Consider the following 19,462-nt stretch of genomic DNA (forward strand, 5'->3'; position numbering starts at 1 on the left):
AACTTCCAATCAGCATTTAAAGAACTATTTTAAACCAGATGTTTAAACTTCCAGAAATGTATGTTGTTTAACATGCAAGTTTTGTCTTTCACCATGGGCCATGTAAGCACATTTTTACAGCCATGTGTTGACTTTATTTGCCAAAGGTCTGCTTTTCTTTCCCTGGACTCTAAAGCCCTTAAAATGCAAATTTTCCTCCAGGACCTTTTAATCCTTCTGTGATACCTCAATTCTGATGTCTGGTTCCAGTTGTATGGTTTGCTCTCAATTTACCCCTCCCACTACCATCCCTGCTCCACCCACGTGGCTGTTTCAGCTTTTGATCTGTGGCAGATGTTCTGAGGGACACCTCTTTCTGGCTGAGCTGAAGGTTCTTTTCAAGCCAATAGAACTCATTTTCTATGCTTCAATGTATTTCTCTTCCCATGTAACATTCTTATATTTGTAATCATTAACTCAGCTGTTTAGAACTGTGTAGTGTCCTCATGGCCCTTCTTCAGTTACATTCTGAACTGGAATAATACCGTTGCTTTTTTTTCTTTTCTCCAATGAAGTCTTCCGGCCAAACAAATGTCCACCTGAGCAAAAACTACTTTCTAACGAACCGAGCGAGAGAACGGTCAAACACATTCATCAACCTCCGAGAGGTGTTAAATCGGTTCAAGCTTCCCCCAGGAGAGTACATCATTGTGCCATCCACTTTTGAACCCAACAAGAACGGGGATTTCTGCCTCCGAGTCTTTTCAGAAAAGAATGCAGATTCACAGTATGTCACAGTATTTTTCTTTGTTTCTCCCTATCTTGAATGGTTTTATGAATCTCAAAGCACTGAAGGAACCATATTGCTCCAGGGTCATGTTGTGCATCCCATTCAATTAGACAGTCTATCTGGTGAAAGTTAAAAGGAAAGAGGGCTGTTGTGTGATGGTGTTTTCCCCCCAGATTGGTACTCCCCAGGTGTTTTGGACTACAACGCCTGTCAATCCCAGCCAGCATGGCCAATGGTTAATGGGAGTTGTAGTCCAACAACATCTGGAGAGCACCAGGTTGGGAAAGGCTGGACCAAAGGACTTGAACAACCTAGTAAGGTAAAGGGACCCCTGACCATTAGGTCCAGTCGTGACCGACTCTGGGGTTGCGGCGCTCATCTCACTTTATTGGCCGAGGGAGCTGACATACAGCTTCCGGGTCATGTGGCCAGCATGACTAAGCCACTTCTGGAGAACCAGAGCAGCGCACAGAAATGCGGTTTACCTTCCCGCCAGTATCTATTTATCTACTTGCACTTTGATGTGCTTTCGAACTGCTAGGTTGGCAGGAGCAGGGACCGAGCAACGGGAGCTCACCCCATTGCAGGGATTTGAACTGCCGACCTTCTGATCGGCAGTGTGGTTTAGGCTGTGTGGTTTAACCCACAGCGCCACCCGCGTCCCAACCTAGTAAGGTATACTTAATCCTTCGTTCCATGGGGCCTAACCAGTCAGGTTTCAAGGACTGTTGAGACATCCTAATTTTTTATCTGCCATTACAGTAAATTAGTGAGGGTTTTCTATAAACCACCCATAATTATTTTGAGTGGTATATAATTACTCCTGAATAATGTTAAACAGAGAGAGGCAGAACTTGAACCCACCGTGTGAGTGTGTGATTTGGAGTAAGCTCCCTAGTACGCCCTCTCTTTCATCAGACCACGTTTCTGGGAACAGAGGGCTACAAATCCACAGGCATATGTGAAAGAACCTTAAAACCATGTTTTATCATAGTTGCACAGCATAAGATTTTGGTGCTACATCCATCCTTTTGTCTTTCAGTATAATGTAAGTAGTCTTAGGGTTTTTTTCAAACATCTGTCCAGACAAGTCATAAGAGTGCCTGTGTTATATGCATTTCGTCTGTGGATAATTCTCAAGTTGTTTTTCTTGCCTCTTGGGCCTACTTCAATGCATCAGGAACTCATGGAAAGTTTGGTGTGTGTTGTTGCCTTCACAACCCTCCATCACCCCATTCGCTTTCCCCTTCCCATCGCTGTCAGTGCCGAGAAGAGGTGTGCACGTTGTAAATGATTTCACTTAAAATGCTACTCAGTGAAGTTGAAGGTAAAATACCTACTGCCCACCTAGGCCAGGGATGAGGCCTTCCCAGATGTTGTTGGCCTCAAACTCGCATCAGCCCCAGCCAGCATAGCCAGTGGTGAGGAATGATGGGAGTTGTAGTTCAGCAATCTCTGGTGGGCCACAGGTTCCTTGCCTCTGCCTTAGGCCCTCACTCAAAAAAATTAATTCTGTGTAATGTGTACAAAAAATGACCCCTAAGTTTCCAATGATCTGCTTCATTTGGGTATACCTGAATGTTACAAACCTGTAGCAGCTGCAGAGAGAAACTTTTCCAAATATTAAATACCCAGGGAACCTTTAGAATAGGGTAGAAAAACTATGGGTCTCCAGATGTTGCTGAATTCCAACTCCTAGATTCCCCCCAACCCTTCTTTAGAAGTTCAAATGTCAATCTAAGTCTGCTTGCATGAAATAAAACTAACAGCCATTCCTCTGCTCATTTTTAGAGTTGTTGATGATGAAATTGAAGCCAATATTGAAGAGGTATGCTGCCTAATATGGAAACTTGTTTTTGCTGACGGCAAAGTGCTACAGGCAAAAGAGAGAACATGTGCTTGCTTTTCAGGGTTGCTGGGGGGGGGGGGTTCTGAGTGATTATAGAAGATGCACAAAGCTTTTAGGAGTGATTATGCCACCATTAACCTATTGACTCATAGAAGACCGTTGTTGCTGTTGAGGGCCCTGAATTTTGGAGCTTGCTAACTTACAAAGAAACCCAGGTCTGCAGGGTTGCCGGTGGGGTGGAGTGTCTGTTTTTGGCTAGAACAGCAGAGCTGGGAGAAAGGGTTAATCCTGCCTACACAGAGAGATACACACTGTGTTGCCAGTCCTGATTCACAGGTTTAATGTACCAACGGCTTTGGTCCTCTCCCTCCATTATTGAGGCTGTCCGTACATTTTATCACAATTAGGGCTTCATTCTTATACTTTTATTTTTCAGTACTGAGGTTAAAATGTTAACAACATCTTTTAAAAAAAAAACCCACACTGGAACATTGCCCTCTATGCACACATTTCTGACATTGGATTTGATAGGCTTTTCTGTACTTCATTGCAAATAGTAAAATGGGTTTCTTATCTTGAACAGTTTGTCATCTTTAACACTGCGGTATGAAAAAAAGCAACCTGAGATTCTCTGGAGGGTTTATGCATTATTCAATCTGAACAGAATTCGAACCAGTCATTGAGAGTGAAAATTAAATTTTAATTCGTTGCCCTAGCAAAAGGATATGTATATCTATGTATATATTTAATATAGGCCTAGAAGAGGAATCTGTTTGCTTAAATATTTGACAGTTACTGGGTCAGAGACCTCTGCTGATGTTTCCCCTGCCATTCATTTTTCTAGAAAGAACTCACAGAAGATGAAATTGAACCCAGTTTTAAGAAACTATTTAGGCAATTAGCTGGAGAGGTGAGTAGCTTGGTTTTCCATCAGGTTGGGGGCCCGTGGCTCTTTTACAAAATGCACCATCTCTAAGAGCCAGAATTCGAAAATGCAGAACTAGATCTGGGAAAACATGCTGATTCACAGTGATAGTAGAGGTGATCATTTAAAGTAAGCCATTGTGGTTGTTCCTTCATTGCCCACAGGATGCTGAGATCTCCGCTTTTGAATTGTGCAACATTCTGAAAAAAGTCATGGCAAAACGTAAGTTCTTCTCTCGCAGTCCTGTGAACATCCACAGTTCCCCACAAAATCAAATGTGAATGCTGAAAACAGAAAGAGTACATTGTTTGTGTGTAATAAGTGTGTTGTTTTTCTTTGCAGGCCAAGATATTAAATCAGATGGCTTCAGCATTGAAACATGCAAAATAATGGTTGATCTATTAGACGTATCCTTCTTCTTCCAAATCTACAGGCTTTCTGCTTACAGGGCCAATATAATAGGGAAGGGAGTGGTTTTTGGTTTTTTAAGACCTAACTGTGACATACTTTGTCAACATTCCCTTTGATTTGATGAAACACCTTGTAGTTATGAGATACATGTTCCCACCCACCTAAGGGAGAGAATCGGAAATGCTTTATTGGGGGGGGGGGGAATCTGATTCATTCACAACTGCAGCATTTTAGCAGATATCTAATATCTGAAGGGGCTTTATATGGATCAGTGCTGGGACACGAGTTTTGTATGCAGGCAATACACTTGTACCAGAGTTAACATCATACCTTCAGCTGATACCTTGAAGATGCACTGCTGGTCAGAAGAGACAATATTGACCTAAGTGTAGCGTTGATATGAAGTAGCCCGTATACATAGTGTCATAATCAGTTATTAATTTATATACTGCTACATGCCAAAATAGGTTCTTTTTTTCTATATGTATATATAACACAAGATATACAAACTGTTAAAATATAAATAGCCTTATACACAATAAGACAGTGCCATTAAAACAATAAAGTGATAAAAGCAGGAGACTCTGGTTGAGAAATAATGACAGAGATGTCCCTCTGTAAATGTGCCCACCTTCAAAGGCAGGATGCCAATACAAAAGAGCCTCTTACATTTCAACAGGGAATGCGTTCCATGTCACTGGGGCTGCTAGTGAAAAAGCCCACCGCCATATCACCATAAGTCAATTATCATCATACTGTGGCAAGAGTTCCATTTGTTGAGGTCAATGTCCTCGCTGGGTAACCTGGGCCCAGAGTAGCTTAGGGCTTCATATGAAAGCTAGAATGCCTTAAAACTGGCTCAGTAACTAATAAGCAGCCAGTACAGGTCCCTCAGTACTGGTGTGATATGTACCAACTAAGGGGCACTACTGTGCCCATGGCTAACCAGCTATAAGGGAAGCCCCACACAGAGCACATTGCAGTATTTTATAAGCATGAGGTTACCCACATGTGAGTCACAGTGGCAAAGCTATCCTTCTCCAGAAAAATGCACCGTTGACTCACCAGCTGAAGCAGATCATAAACACTCTTTGCCACGAAGGCAACCTGGGTATTCACAACACGCCTGATAATCTGGTAGGTGTCAGGAAATTTGGAGTTCTAATCAAGTTTTGATGCTGGTTGCTTTTTAAACATGTAAAATACATCAGGGAGTTTACCAGTACATAGGAAAAGGAATCTAGAATGGGACTGGCATTGTTATCTACTCTGATTTTCAAAAATAACCACTGTTTTAAAAAAGGGGGGGAGCAATTAGGTTTGCTTTGTGAAATCGAAATATCCCTAACTAAAAACAGACTGATGGTAGCGGTAAGCTGGGACTGAAGGAATTTAATGTACTTTGGACAAAGATTCAGAAATACCAGGTAAGAAGACATCTTTAAATGACGTGTGGGAGACTTCTGTTACCTAAAACATACTTTGGCATCTAAAACTGTGGAAGTGTGTTAACCTTCCTGGGACCTGTTAGCGCAGATATGTATGAACAGTGGCCTTGTAGTGGTTACTGCGATCAGGGTATATAAATGCACCATTAGCAGTAGCAGTGCTCAGTTATGACACTATTATTAGGTCACGTTTATGGAGCGCAAGAGTAACTTTAAGAAAGACAGGCATAGCTCTTTAAATTCATCCCAGAAAAACGCCCGCAAAAATGGGAATAGATTAAAGCAATGGAAGGAGCATTTTATGGCATCATTGCGAAGCACAGAGATTGTTTTGCAGAAAGATTGCTCTGCTTTGAAGTGCTGTCAGGCCTCTAACTCTGGGTTTTGTGTTCTGCAGAAAATTTATAGGGACATGGATGTCGATCGCTCTGGAACCATGAACTCCTATGAGATGCGGAAAGCTTTAGAAGCAGCAGGTACCTCTTATACAGTTACAGTAAAGTTCATAAGTTTGTTGTTCTATCCAAAGGCCATAACAAACTTACATTAAGCAATAGTATGACTAAGATAATACAAAACATGTAACCGTAATAGAAAAATCTGCAAAGACGTTGCCAAGTTCCTGAGAATTGAAATGGTTTCCCTTGCGCATCTCTGACAGCTCGATTTTGCCCTTTTAAAATCCTGTTTGCCGACATCCTTATGTAAGAGAGAGAAGTTAGCAGAGATTCCAACAAACTCAAATCCAGCTTGAGTTCAGATTAAAGCTCCAAATCACCAATTTCTAGCAATTTTATCCAATTTCTTTTTTCTTGCAACCTGTGCATAGAGGGACACACGGTGTGCTAAAAAGCTATTATTGTCACATGAAAGAAACCAAACCATTTCTGCTGGGGTGTGCCTGCTTGCTTGTTTGTATAAGAGGCAGGCTAACAAATCATGAGTCATGTTTTCCTTCTTGTACAGTCATCTTAAACAAAGGCAGCTTGGGCTTTATACAGCGATAGGCTTATTCACAGAAAATTGGCCTTATTCAGGGAGCAGGCACACATTTCTGCTCATCATCCTGGAGACAGCATAGCCAATTTAAAAACCAACAACAACCAGCCAAGATATGTAGCTTCCAGTGCACAAACCTTATGTTTATTTGATCAGGGTTTTCTAAAATACAAAATGGTTGGCAACCCCTACCATGTGTTTGGTTACACTACCCGAGAATGCACCTGTGCCAATGAGATTCTGCTTCCTTGTGCTGTAGGTTTTAAGCTGGATTGCCAATTGCACCAAGTCATTGTGGCTCGTTTTGCTGATGAGCAGCTGATAATCGATTTCGACAATTTCGTTCGATGCCTGATTCGACTGGAAACTTTGTTCAGTGAGTATCTCACAGCCGCAGCATCCATTTACCGTATATTAAGATCTCCATCCTAAAACCATGTTATGGATTTTTTTAAAAAAAAACGCATGCTGTATTTCCAGAGGTTCGGGGGGGGGGTTGTCCTGTGTTTCTACACAGCAAGTTCCTGTGGTTTCTTCTTCCTTCGCTGTAGTCTATTCACTTTGAGCCTGTGGACAGTTCTATCTTTAAATATCTGTATAGTGCTGTACATGTTTAATAATAATCTGTGCCTGATGGCATAATGCTTCTTATGGGTGCAGTAAGGTTTTTGTACGTTACATACAGTAGCACACATCAGGTTGGCTGCAATTTCATTCAGTGCAGAGTCCATGTCAAGCAGCTTAGACATTTTTTTCACAGTCCTAGTGCAAGATTGAGCTCTTCCCATATCAACTTATACATGCAGGTTGAAGGTGTAGTTCAAATACCATTGGCAAAGCAGTGGCTGCCAAAACAAAACAAAACACCTCACCTGTGCTGGCAGCTCTATGATGCTGTTGTAATGTCTGCCATTACAACACCCCCCTGCAGGAAAAGCTAAATTAGTCACCTTCTGAATGTATTTTTGGCAGCACACAAGGCACTTATTTTATTTTCTTCCGTTATGAGTCACTTCCTATGAAACGTCTCAAAGTGATTCAACAAAAACATTAGCAATGAAAAAATATATAGAATAAATGCTTGCCCAAGACGGCTTCAGTAATGACAGATGATATGGGCCCACGTGGGAGGAGGCCATACTGCAGCTTCTTCCAGCCACATGGCTGGCTTTTGGGAGAGGGGTTGTTGGCGTGGAAAGAAGTCAGTCTTCTTCCACATGGCCAAATTATGTTCCCAGTTGTTTGCTGTAGTGCAGAGGGACAAGCAGGAAGGGAGGTACCATCATGACCCTTCTCACTGCAGGGAAGCCAGATGAATGGACTGCTCAGACAATTTAATTGCATCTTAAGGTGTGAGAATGAGTTCAAGATGAAATAATCCATATGCCAATGGTAGGAACGAGAAAAGCAAAAAAAAAAAAAATATCAAATCCATCACTAAAAAGCATATGGCTCTTCATTTAAAATAAGAAAAATGCAAAGCTACAGTAGTCAGCCTTCAAGTATGTATTGTGATCCTCTGACAATGAATGCTTTTTAGTATGAAATAATTTAAGTCTTTTTTATGATGATGATGATGAAGAACTTGCAGCTTTCACCCTTATTCCTCATGCTGAAACCTTTCACTGCTGCTTTGTCTTTTCCGGGAAGCCTCCACTTTGTTATTAATACTCTGCTGTTCTTTCTCTTTCCTCTCTATGCAGAGATATTTAAGAAACTGGATACTGAGAAAACAGGAACGATACAGATGAATCTTGTCACTGTAAGTTATTCCTCCTATCAAGATCCAAAAGCACAATTCTAGCAGAGGCTAGAGTCACTTCAGAGGAAGAACTGCAAAGCTTTTGTTTGCAATTTGCAATCTAGATATGTACAGTATTTGGCATACAGGCTAGACACTAGATACTTTTTATTTCTTTTTTACCAAATTTCCAGGAACATCCAGCAGAGAGGAACGCATTTTCACCCAGAGCTAATGATCACTTGGAAAGAAAGTGGTGTTTGTGTTCTCAAAAGCACAGGGCAGTAGATTTTGCACAAGGTTTAAGATTTTCCTGCAACTATTGAACTGCTGGTTCAATATAATCAGGGGCATGAACAAGCACCAATGAGCCTTGGGCCAGGGTACACACTCCTTCAATCTTGTTTTGCATGTAGAACACCCTTGCAGGTTTGAAGTGATGTATGAAGCACTAACACACCATCACCCTTGGTCAGATGTATGTAGAATAAGTACACTGGTGGAATTTGTGTACTGCTGCTTTATATTTACTTCCTCCTGAAACATATAATGTGGCAGATGAAAAATGGTGCCCCTGCATCTCTGAAGACAAAAGCACGTGAACTGGCTTTTACAAGCGCTTCCTGTTTGTACTTCTGCAGATGCACCAAGGGAAAAACAATCCGGGACTTCAGCCGACTCACACAGGCAGAAACAGCAGTATATAGCTTACATGCAAACGTTCTCCATCTTGCGTTTCCCTTTGATCATATGGAAGCAGCATGTGAACATACATGGACCAGATACATAAAATTACTGAGTCCATTGCAGAGCTGCCTCAGCCAAATTTAATGCTTTCTCTGTGTCTGAACAAGCAACCTAATGGCAGAAGTCACTCATGTGCTGGCAGATTTGCAGCTCATTAATCATTTTAGGGGTGCAGTAGTACATTTCCTACTCCTGATATATTTTTCATTATCCACTATATCTGGGAGCAGGCTAACAATTCCAAAACTGTGTGTGAACTGAGCAACATGTAGCCTTTTGGCAGGATAACACCACAGCCAGTGTCATCTGATATATTGTAAAGTTAGCAGTCCTCATTACATAGGAATAAAACACCAAGAGGGATTAGTGTTCATTCTTTTCTTTCATTTTTTCATTCTCAGAAGCGAAGCTGCCAACAACTTCTTCTATAGAGTGAATTTCACTTCCTCTTTTAGCCTCAAGTGCTTTTTGCGGATAGATAACTTCCTTTTACGAAACAGATACTAAATTTGGTCTAGCTTCACGGAATATATTCCAAGAGGGCGGAGGGACACTTGTTTGTAACATGTTTTTCTTTCTGTCCCATAGTGGGTGTGTTTTACTATCATATGAAGAAGCCATGAGCCTCAGCTGAAGATTCTCCTAGGAACGTGAACATCAATCCAAGACCAAAATGGAGCGTTAAAAGAAAAAAGCTACTGCATATCTTATATTTATGAATGAAGCTGCTAAGCAAGAGAAGAATACTGAAAAAGCAAAATGAGCACACCGTGGAAGTTACTTACCTTGGTAGCTTCTGTATACAAGCTTTTAACTTTTTATGTAATTCTATTTTATTTGCTTGAGCTAATTTGCTTAAGTTTGCTAATTTCAAGAAGTTAGTTTTAAATGAAAGCTGATGAGTAGCGGTCTTCTTTTAAATGGCAACATGGAGCATTCGTCATTCAGCCTACAATTATTCAGAATTATAAGAACCTAAACATCTGAAGATGCATCCTCAAGATGCTGAGCAATAAACTTACACCATCAACTTCACTTTCCAAGCCCAAGTACAGTATTTAAGAATGCTACTTGAACTAATCAACTAAAATCAGTTTCGTGCCAAATATTACATGCATTATACCAACCTTTAGTTTTCACCAGATGATATTTAAATCCCAAACTTTTTTAAAAAAGAAAATGTGGAATGATGGTTCTTAAGTGAAGTAACAATATTCTTGGTTTGATCAGCAATACATCTTCATAGCTTTAATGAAATCAAGAAGTCTGCACTTGATCACCATGAGCAAATTTGCTACCAGTTGGATCCATATCAGCAGCCATTCAGAAAATCATAATAAAATGTATGCTTCCCTTATGCATACTACAACTAAATGAACTATTGACTGAAAGATGCTTACATTCCCCTAATACATAGGAATTTTAAAAGGTAATTATAAAGTCCACTAGCAACATTTAAACTGCTGAGAATTGTGTAAATTCCTTAGGATTACATAGCATCAAGGTGTCTACTGCTGTAATGTGTAGACAGTGATAAATCAGCCATTTCAGAAAAGTATGGCGCATGATATTTTCAAGATTTGATAGCGTTCTTACAAAGGGTTCACACATCACATACCAAGGCAAAGGCCATATCCAAGGTATGGATTTACAGTGGGCAGCTGACCTGTTCAATTTGCTGTTAATCCAATGTGTTCTTCCGCTAACAAAATTGTTAACACGCCACAATCAGTTTTGAAAAGACATGCAAGAACGTGTTTGGTTTTCCAATTTGTAAATCAAATAATTTCTAAAGTAATTTGTGCTCCAAAAGAGAAACTCACTTTAAAAATACAATGTACATGCACAGCAGATCTCTCCTCAATCTGCAGGCATGCCAAGATTTAAGCAGAAGAAGCAGGAAGAAAACTTTCTGGGTAAGATCATATGACTAGGAAGCCTTCCAAAAACCTGGTTTCTTTTACTGGCTAATTAACTGAGCACTTTTGAACACCAAGAAGTAGAAGTTTGCTAAAGAAGACTGAGGAGTCAGCACAATACCCTCACAGCCTATATAACACCCTAGTGAAAAGCTATCAAGAAGCCATCAATATTGTAGTTATCGAGTCCTGAAGCTTGGAAGATCATCATTCAAGCAGGCAGGTTATTGCCAATACAAGTAAACAATTTTGATACAAGGGGTTTTCTTTGTAAACATATTTTTAAAAATCTCAATGTTAGCAGTGTAAACTAATCAATTTGGGATAAACCAACATGGCTTAGATACGAGGTGCAGTGCAATTTATAGAAATTGCAGGTCAGAGAGAACATCTTCCAAACCTAATAACCACAGAATGCTGACTATATAAAGGAGTCACGAACTGTAGTCTCTCTTTCATGTGCCCCTGTCAGCACATGGAGGGCAGCTCAATGACAGAAGCCTTGTGAAGCCGAGTGTTAAAAGCTGACACCAGACAAATTGGTATTTCTGAAGCAAAAATTTAATCACAGTTAAGAATAAAAAGATAGTTATAACAAAATTTGTGAGATGTAGAGTACACAGGTTTTCTATATCGAACGCTCAAGTTACAAAACACAGACAAGATTTATTTTAAAAAACACTATAGAAACTACATTACTTGCAGTATAACACATTTCAAATACTTTGGAAATCCTAAAATGCTACTGCCCTTGAAAGTTATTGCTCAAAACTGAATTTAGGTTCCTTATTTATTAAGATGCATTATGTCATTTTCACACCATTAACTCGGCTACTAAAATACATTCCGTAAGCAGAATGTTCATTATTTGTTTCTGTACGAAAAGCTTGGTTAACTTGCACTGGGCCCTTTTTTAGAGAAGGGAACCAGAGGAGCAAGAGAACAACTGTCTAGATGAGCAATGATTGGTTCTTGCTGGTACATTAGCATTAGGGGGGCGGAGCCACCTGCAGAGGCAAAAGGGGCAGCGACTGACCAATAGGGCTTAGTTTACCTAAATGGAGCTAAATCCATTTGCTTGAAAGTCGCATTCCAGATTGGGGAATGTCTCCCGCCACTTGTGAATGCACTCTATCCTTCATCTGTTTTCAAAGCACACTCAGTATTGCTTTCATATCACACTGTAAATAGAAATGTCTCCCGAGATTGGCGCAAACCCACAAAGAATGCATTCTCTTCCGTAAGAAGGATAAACTCGTCCTGCGGCTGGTACTTCATAAAATCGGTTCAAAATGTTTTCACGCCAAGCTTCTTTGCCTTGGCTTAATCCTTGGGTAGAGCTGGGGAGGGAGAAAGAGAATAAAATAAGCAATTCAAGGTACGTAAGACGTGCTTAACAAATCCTGAATACAGGTGACTCTCAACTTATGTTGGGGTTACATTCCAGGAATAGCACATAAAGCCAACATCACACAGAGTCAAAACAGATGGAGCTCAATGGTGGGTGGGACTGCCAAAGTCTCTTTCCCCACAAACGCTTCCCAACCCCTTTTATTTCTCATTGCCAAGCACATAAAGATGAATGCATAGAAGTTAAATGCCTGCAACTCGTGAGTTACTTGTATAAAAAGGAATAGATCAGCAGGATCTGTGCTTATTTTACTGTGCAATTTATATTTTGTAAAAACACATACGTTGCCATAGCAATTCCTACTGAAGCCGACAAAACTGATCTACCAATTCACTTTTTAAAAATTGCTGCCAACTCCAGGGAACCTTCACACTCTACAGGTCTGCATCAATTGCTAGCAGCAGCCAAGTGGGTATGAATGGCAGAAGCAATGCTTCAGATCAGGGTGGTCCAACACACAACTCAAGGGCTGCATGCGGCCCGTGAGGCCTTTTTGGGCGGCCCTTGACAACAATGTCTACATATTAGGTCTGCTACCTCTGGGCCACCTTTAGTGGCAGAGGGAAGAGAAGGGAGCAGCTGGCTCCTGGCTATATTCCACCCCAGGAGGAGGGAGAGGGAAATCCTCTTTGCTGCAGGGCTGCAAAGTTGCTGTACTGCAAAGTTGCTGTACTGACTTGAAACTGCTCTGAATGGAACAGGGTGGCAGGTACAAGGGGAGGCAACATGCATTCTCCCATGGCCACCTTGGTCTTTGCCCACTTTCTTATTCTTTGCAGGGAAGTGGGTGTTAGTTTGCCATGTGTCATGCCTTGATCTGACCAGCCTCTTTACATAGCAGGGCTTGCCCTTCCCTTAAAAAAAATCTTTATTAAACCACCTCAAGGCAAGAGGTGCTCTGCTAGTGGGAAACTGCATACCCTTTTCTTGCTTATGTACTCCTCTTCTTCTTGACCCTGTGCTCTGGGCAGAGATCTGCCTTGTATTCTGCAAAGCACTATGAGTACTGATGATGCAATAAATAGTTATACAGTGGTACCTCGGGTTGCATACGCTTCAGGTTACAGACTCCGCTAACCCAGAAATATTACCTCGGGTTAAGAACTTTGCTTCAGGATGAGAACAGAAGTCGTGCTACGGTGGCAGCAGGAGGCCCCATTAGCTATAAGTGGTGCTTCAGGTTAAGAACAGTTTCAGGTTAAGAATGGACCTCCGGAACAAATTAAGTACTTAACCCAAGGTACCACTGTACATCAAGTTCTCTTGCACACAGTCCCTTTTATTTCATTTGGACCACCTTGGAGCCAACTGATCCAAGTGGGGTTGAACAGTCCATACTAACAACAATGAACAGTATCCAAATAACATGTCCCATCAGCACACGGATTTACATTTGCTCAGCCAAATTTCCCACATGCATGCCGCCCCAAATCTGCTCCAGACAGTTGGAGAAACCCCTAAAACAGAGGGGAAGGGTACATTGCAGAAGCGCAAATCCTTGTGCTGACAGGATGTGTAAGTTAGATACTGTCCAAAATTGGCTGCTCACCCCCGTTTTGGTCCTTGGTACATGGGACAGACTCCTTGAACACACTCAGAAGTGCACAATTTTGGGTTGCCTTAGGAGCTAAGCACTTCATCTGCAGAGAATCTGGGAGTCTGGAGTATGTTTTTGCCTTGTGACAGGTTTTTGTAAAAAGTGAAAGCTGATGTCTTTGACACAAGCCCAAAGGGAAATTTAAGAAACCACATCTCCTTTGCTTCCCGCATATTCTCCATGCAGAAAAAAAGTTTCTTCCTCAGGAGCTGAGGTCTGCTGAAATCACAGGAGAAACGCCACAGGCAAAACCAATTAGATGCAATTACCTTTTACCCTCCATTTGCAGAGAAGGGCATTTCCAGGCATGTCTATTAAGTTGCTCTGATTGTAGGGCATGCTTACCTGGACTCCGGAAATGCATATCAGCATCAAATGGGAAAGTAGTTATGAGAAATCCCAAGAAGATACAATAAAACTGCTATCCTCCTGTTGGCTAAGTATCTTGAAGTGAATGTCACTCAACATCTCAAGAATATCAATCATTTCATGAAAATGGCTAGAGCATTTCACCAAGAATGCTCAACAGTGAGTGGAAGCACTAAAGCAAAGCTGACATTCAAATACCAAACTAGTTTAGTACAGTGGTACCTCGCAAGACGAAATTAATTCATTCTGCGAGTTTTTTCGTCTTGCGAATTTTTCATCTTGCGAAGCACGGATTCCCATAGGAATGCATTGAAACCAAATTCCCATAGGAATGCATTGAAACTTGCAAGACGTTTTCATCTTGCGAAGCAAGCCCGTAGGGAAATTCGTCTTGCGAAGCAACTCAAAAAACGAAAACCTCTTTCGTCTTGCGAGTTTTTCGTCTTACGAAGCATTCATCTTGCGAGGTACCACTGTATCTTGGAGCTCTACGGCAGGAGCCAAAATGTTACACAGTTGGGCTGGGAGTAGCAAATGTATTGTGATCTCAGAGCAAAATTCCACACCTTAACGCTGTGATGGACAAGTAGCTTGGCTGGCAAGCCCTCTAAGAGCAGATCATGTGCTAACTGTAAGACCCGAAAACTTAGCGGCAGTGCGCTCATTTTAAAAAAACACACGATTGGTACAGCCTGGCACTTTCACTAATCTGCAGAGATCTTAAGCGAAGTGTTTTGAGACTTTTAGCCCTGGACAATCATTCTAGAAGCATAAATTGATACAACAGCAAGAGACTCATTTGCAGGCCACTTTCAGCTGTCAACCACTGCTTTAGTAGACAGTGCATTAAAATGGGCATAACCCATTTCTTATTTTAAAGCTCGTTTGGTTTTTTGCAGGGGTTCCTTGTGCCTTACGTTGTTTTGGTCTATTGCTATAGCACAAAAAACAGCAGTGCTGCTATGCAGAGATGTATTAACAGGAGGGCAAACTGGGCAGCTCCCCAGGGCAGCCAATGGGGACAGGCAGCAGCAAGCATTCTGGGGCACTGTGGGGATTAGTAGCCTCCTTTCAGATGGTGCAAGAGGACTTTTGCTTTTTTTGCTGGCACAGAAAAGGGAATAAAACTGTATGGGGAGAAGGAGGTGGTGATGATGATGGTGAACAGAATCCCCATCCGATTGGCTGGTTGGCGGTGTTTTTCTGGCCAATGAGCATGCAATAGGGCTCCAGTCTGGGCAGGTTGACATGTGAGCTCCAGTCTCCTTGCCATGTTTGGTTTATTTTACTTTGAGTCGCCCCACTGCCACCATTAGGATAGATAGAGTCTAGGGTGGTAGGATCTCCTTCCCTGCCCTGAACCGGGGAGAGGAAAAGGCTGCAACCAGCAGAGCAGGGATGGCTGGTAGACTGGCTTGGATGTGAGCAAGATGCCTGGGCAGCAGCTACTGAAGAGACAGTTACAGAATCAGGAGGCAGCCCTGCAATATACAGCAAACCTTCCCTCACCTGAGCCTCCTCCCTCACCTGTCTTGGCATGGTGAAAAATGGTGGGAGCAGCAGGTCTCTTCTGCCCAGGGGCAACACTGCTATAAATACACCCCTACTTCAATGGCCTTCATCCAGCAGCCATAATTCATTATTACGACGCTTTATGGAGTGTTTGCTTCCCTAAATTATCAATCAGTAATGAGGCAAAAGGCTTAACCAGGGAGGACTATGGGTTGGAAAAACAAGAATGTCAAAATATTTTATAAAAATACTAACATGTTATCTGCACAATATTAGAAATAGTTGTTTGAAGGGGGGAGACTGTTCTTAAGAGTTCTAAAGATACGTTTGGTGAAAGTCATTTTAAGCACAGATAAGCACCAGCAGAGCAATATTTCTGACAAATACAAGGATGAGAAGAGATTCAATTATAAAGCTGATTTTGAAAGAACAAGGATTCCAATCCTTCAAAGCTGGCTTTTGAAAATGTTCAGGTTTGTGAACACATGAATTATCTGTTTTGAGGATGTAGCACTGCCAGGAATCAAATATCAATCAGCTGAAACCAAGACAAGTTAAGACCCTACCAGCACTGACGGATTATCTGCCAGACCAGAGATACTAGACATGTATAAAAAGATTAACAAAGAGAGGACTTAGAAATAAAGTGATGCCAAAGTCCATCTGCTACTGTCTTAATGTATTGTGGAGGCACAGAATGATATAAATGGAAAATATAGTCCAAAGAGATTTGCCACATTGCTGCAAGGGCAGCAAATTGAAGAAAAGAAAAGAAAGAAAAGGGAAGAAAAGAAAAGAGCTCAAAACACAGTTCTCCCTGTAAAGAATGGCTTGTAACTTGTTATGAAACTTTTACTTGTCCTCAAAATGATTAGAAAATACAAGGAAGCCACTTTTTTAAAAAAACAAAACAAAAACCCGTATAAACACACAAGCAAAACTCTCCTCAATCTGCAAGCATGCCAAGATTTAAGCAGAAGAAGCAGGAAGGAAACTTTCTAGGTAAGATCACATGACTAGGAAGCCTTCCAAAAGCCCTGTTTCTTTTACTGGCTAATTACAGAGCACTTTTGCACCACAAAAAGAAATAATTTGCTCAAAAAGATGGAGAAGTATACCCTCAGCCTATAACACCCTAGTGAAAAGATATCAAGAGTCCATCAGTATTGAAGTCCTGAAACTTGGAAGATCATAATTCAAGTGCATTGCTGCCATTATGGGATACATCCTAACCTACTTCACAGGGTTATTATGTGGACACAAACAGAGGCAGACGAGTTATAAAGCCAAATGGTGCAAGTAATGGTTACAAATGCTTTGCAATGGTTCTGATGCTAATTTTTACTTACCCCAAGTAAATTACGTGGCACATATCCTTCTTTGTCGTTTAGCTGTGCCCACCACCACTCTATTTCTTCTTCATCTTCCCGGCGAAGAACCATCATGCAGTCTCCTCCTTTCATGGACAGTTCGTCATCGTTCTGAGCTTCATAATCCCAGAGAGCATACACAACTCCTTTGTTCATTATTCCCATTTTCTCTTGCACTCCTGCAATGCAGAAAGAGAGTACTAAGCAACTGATTCGTAACAAAACATTTCTTCATTTTAATACTCCAATATGGGAACTGCGTCCAATAGGGACGCGGGTGGCGCTGTGGGTAAAACCTCAGTGCCTAGGACTTGCCAATCGCATGGTTGGTGGTTTGAATCCCCGCGGCGGGGTGAGCTCCCGTCGTTCAGTTCCAGCTCCTGCCCACCTAGCAGTTCGAAAGCACCCTTAAGTGCAAGTAGATAAATAGGTACCGCTTTATAGCGGGAAGGTAAACGGCGTTTCCATGTGCTGCTCTGGTGCCGGTTCTCCAGAGCAGCTTCGTCACGCTGGCCACGCGACCTAGAAGTGTCCGCAGACAGCACTGTCTCCCGGCTTCTAGAGTGAGATGAGCGCACAACCCTAGAGTCTGTCAAAACTGGCCCGTATGGGCAGGGGTACCTTTTTTTATGGGAACTGTAGTTTGCTGTGGTCTTTCCATTAACTGTAAACAGAGGTAAGACCATTCTAATCTTTGTGCTAGTTGTAAACCTAATAGAGCTTTTCCAAAAGGCTGTAGGGAGTTTCCAACCAATTAATGGAGCAATACACTAACTAGAAAGAAACACAAAGTGCAGGGGGGGGGTGAAATCTCCTATCTGGAAAGCATGTGAAAAGACTTCCTAAAACAGCAACAATTAGCACACCATCTGTGTTGTTGTTGCTTCTACAAAGTAAAAAATTGTGTCCAAAAACTGTCCAAAGTAAGCGTAGTAACCTCAAAGTAAGCGTAGTAACCTTAAAAAAATAAAGAAGAGACCAATAATTGTTGTCCATGAAGAAGTTATGAGAAAACAAAAAAGGACCAAATAATGTTTTGTTTTGTTTTTAACCAACTAAGGTTATATTTGGTAAACTACATTACTAGAGGCCAGGGACTTGGCATGCTTGATCGATCCAGAAATCGGAACAGAAGCAATCCTTATTCTTTGGCTTCTAAACCCATGAAGGAAAACCACATAAAAGCAATTCCAGATTAGTGGGAATCTGGAGAAAGGACTTTTCTGTTGTGATGTCCACTATTATGGTACGTTCTCCATAAGAAAAAAGAAAAAAGCCATGCACCTACTTTGGAGTGCTTTCACCAACAGTAGGAAGATCCCTCTGTTTATCTTGACCTTCCCTAAGCCAGTCAACTCCACAGCTGAGTATAGATTTGAACCCTGGTCTCCGCGGTTCTAATCCAACAGTCTTAACTGGAACGCCAAACTAGTACATACCATAAAGAAACTGGGAGCACTGCGTGTAGCCTTCTTCCATTTCTTCACACTTGTCTGCCGCAGTCTGCAGGTCACTGTAGGTTGTGGCAAAAACAGCAGCACCCGATTCCACTAAGAATTTGCACACTTGGACGTTATTGCAAGATGCTGCACAGTGCAGTGGGGTCCTGGGGATTGCAAGGAGGAAGCAAAAGTGACAGACTGTTCTGACTGCCTTCGACTATTAAAATATGAAAAATAGGGAAATTAAAGCTTAGTGGCGGGGGAGGAATTCCTGATTCTTAGGACAGCTCAGTGTTATATATGTTGACAGGCAGAGGCTCTCCAGGGCTTCAAATCTCTCTCTCTCTCTCTCTCTCTCTCTCTCTCTCTCTCTCTCTCTCTCTCTCTCTGCCCTACCTGGAGATGCAAGAGATTGAGCCTTGAACCTTCAGCACGCAATACAGATGCTCCACCAATAAGCTTCATCACTTCCTCTTACCAACAACTACTTCGAATGTCCAAAATAGGCACCCACTTTCACACATCCATTCTATAATATCCCATTTCAACTTGAAGAGACACTTTTGCCATCTATAATCCCAAACATCCCCTCAGTGTTTCTCCAACCTTGGGTCTCCAGCTGTTTTTGGACTACAACTCCCATCAGCCCTGGCTAGCAAGACCAGCAGTCAGGGATGATGGGAATTGCAGCCTGAAAAAACAGCTGGAGACCCAAGGGTTGGGGAAACACCGGTTCAGACAGAAGACAAAAGTCTGACCCAGAGCTTCATTTCAGAGCTATTCAGACCACCAACTATTCTGTTTGACTGGTGCCCACTCCTCCACTCCAGGAAACGGAACAAAAAACACAAGAAAAGCAGCAATATTAGTGGGATTGTCATATCTGAATGCTAACCTGAACAGCGTAAGAACAGGTTGGAATGCTCTGTTAAGAAGCCAAAAATTGTCCTTAC

At 41.7% G+C, this 19,462-nt stretch overlaps 2 protein-coding genes across 2 annotated transcripts in view; one reads left to right on the forward strand and one right to left on the reverse strand.

Annotated features, from left to right (window-relative positions):
- The window catches only part of LOC309365678 (calpain-2 catalytic subunit), a 35,850-nt gene extending 25,163 nt beyond the window's left edge, over window positions 1-10,687 (forward strand). The window contains exons 12-21 of the mRNA XM_081903990.1: window positions 555-766; window positions 2,561-2,597; window positions 3,463-3,528; window positions 3,708-3,765; window positions 3,886-3,950; window positions 5,313-5,381; window positions 5,800-5,878; window positions 6,661-6,777; window positions 8,105-8,163; window positions 9,478-10,687. Coding sequence (XP_081760116.1) covers window positions 555-766; window positions 2,561-2,597; window positions 3,463-3,528; window positions 3,708-3,765; window positions 3,886-3,950; window positions 5,313-5,381; window positions 5,800-5,878; window positions 6,661-6,777; window positions 8,105-8,163; window positions 9,478-9,501 — 786 coding nt within the window. The 3' untranslated portion in view covers window positions 9,502-10,687. The remainder of the gene's footprint in view (window positions 1-554; window positions 767-2,560; window positions 2,598-3,462; window positions 3,529-3,707; window positions 3,766-3,885; window positions 3,951-5,312; window positions 5,382-5,799; window positions 5,879-6,660; window positions 6,778-8,104; window positions 8,164-9,477) is intronic.
- Window positions 10,688-11,351: 664 nt separating this feature from the next.
- The window catches only part of TP53BP2 (tumor protein p53 binding protein 2), a 47,856-nt gene continuing 39,745 nt past the window's right edge, over window positions 11,352-19,462 (reverse strand). The window contains exons 16-18 of the mRNA XM_081903747.1: window positions 18,507-18,673; window positions 17,047-17,246; window positions 11,352-12,148 (exon numbers count right to left, since the gene is read on the reverse strand). Coding sequence (XP_081759873.1) covers window positions 12,107-12,148; window positions 17,047-17,246; window positions 18,507-18,673 — 409 coding nt within the window. The 3' untranslated portion in view covers window positions 11,352-12,106. The remainder of the gene's footprint in view (window positions 12,149-17,046; window positions 17,247-18,506; window positions 18,674-19,462) is intronic.

The sequence above is a fragment of the Podarcis melisellensis genome, assembly GCF_964234715.1.
Source record: "Podarcis melisellensis genome assembly, chromosome: 3".
Classification (NCBI taxonomy): Eukaryota; Metazoa; Chordata; class Lepidosauria; order Squamata; family Lacertidae; genus Podarcis; species Podarcis melisellensis.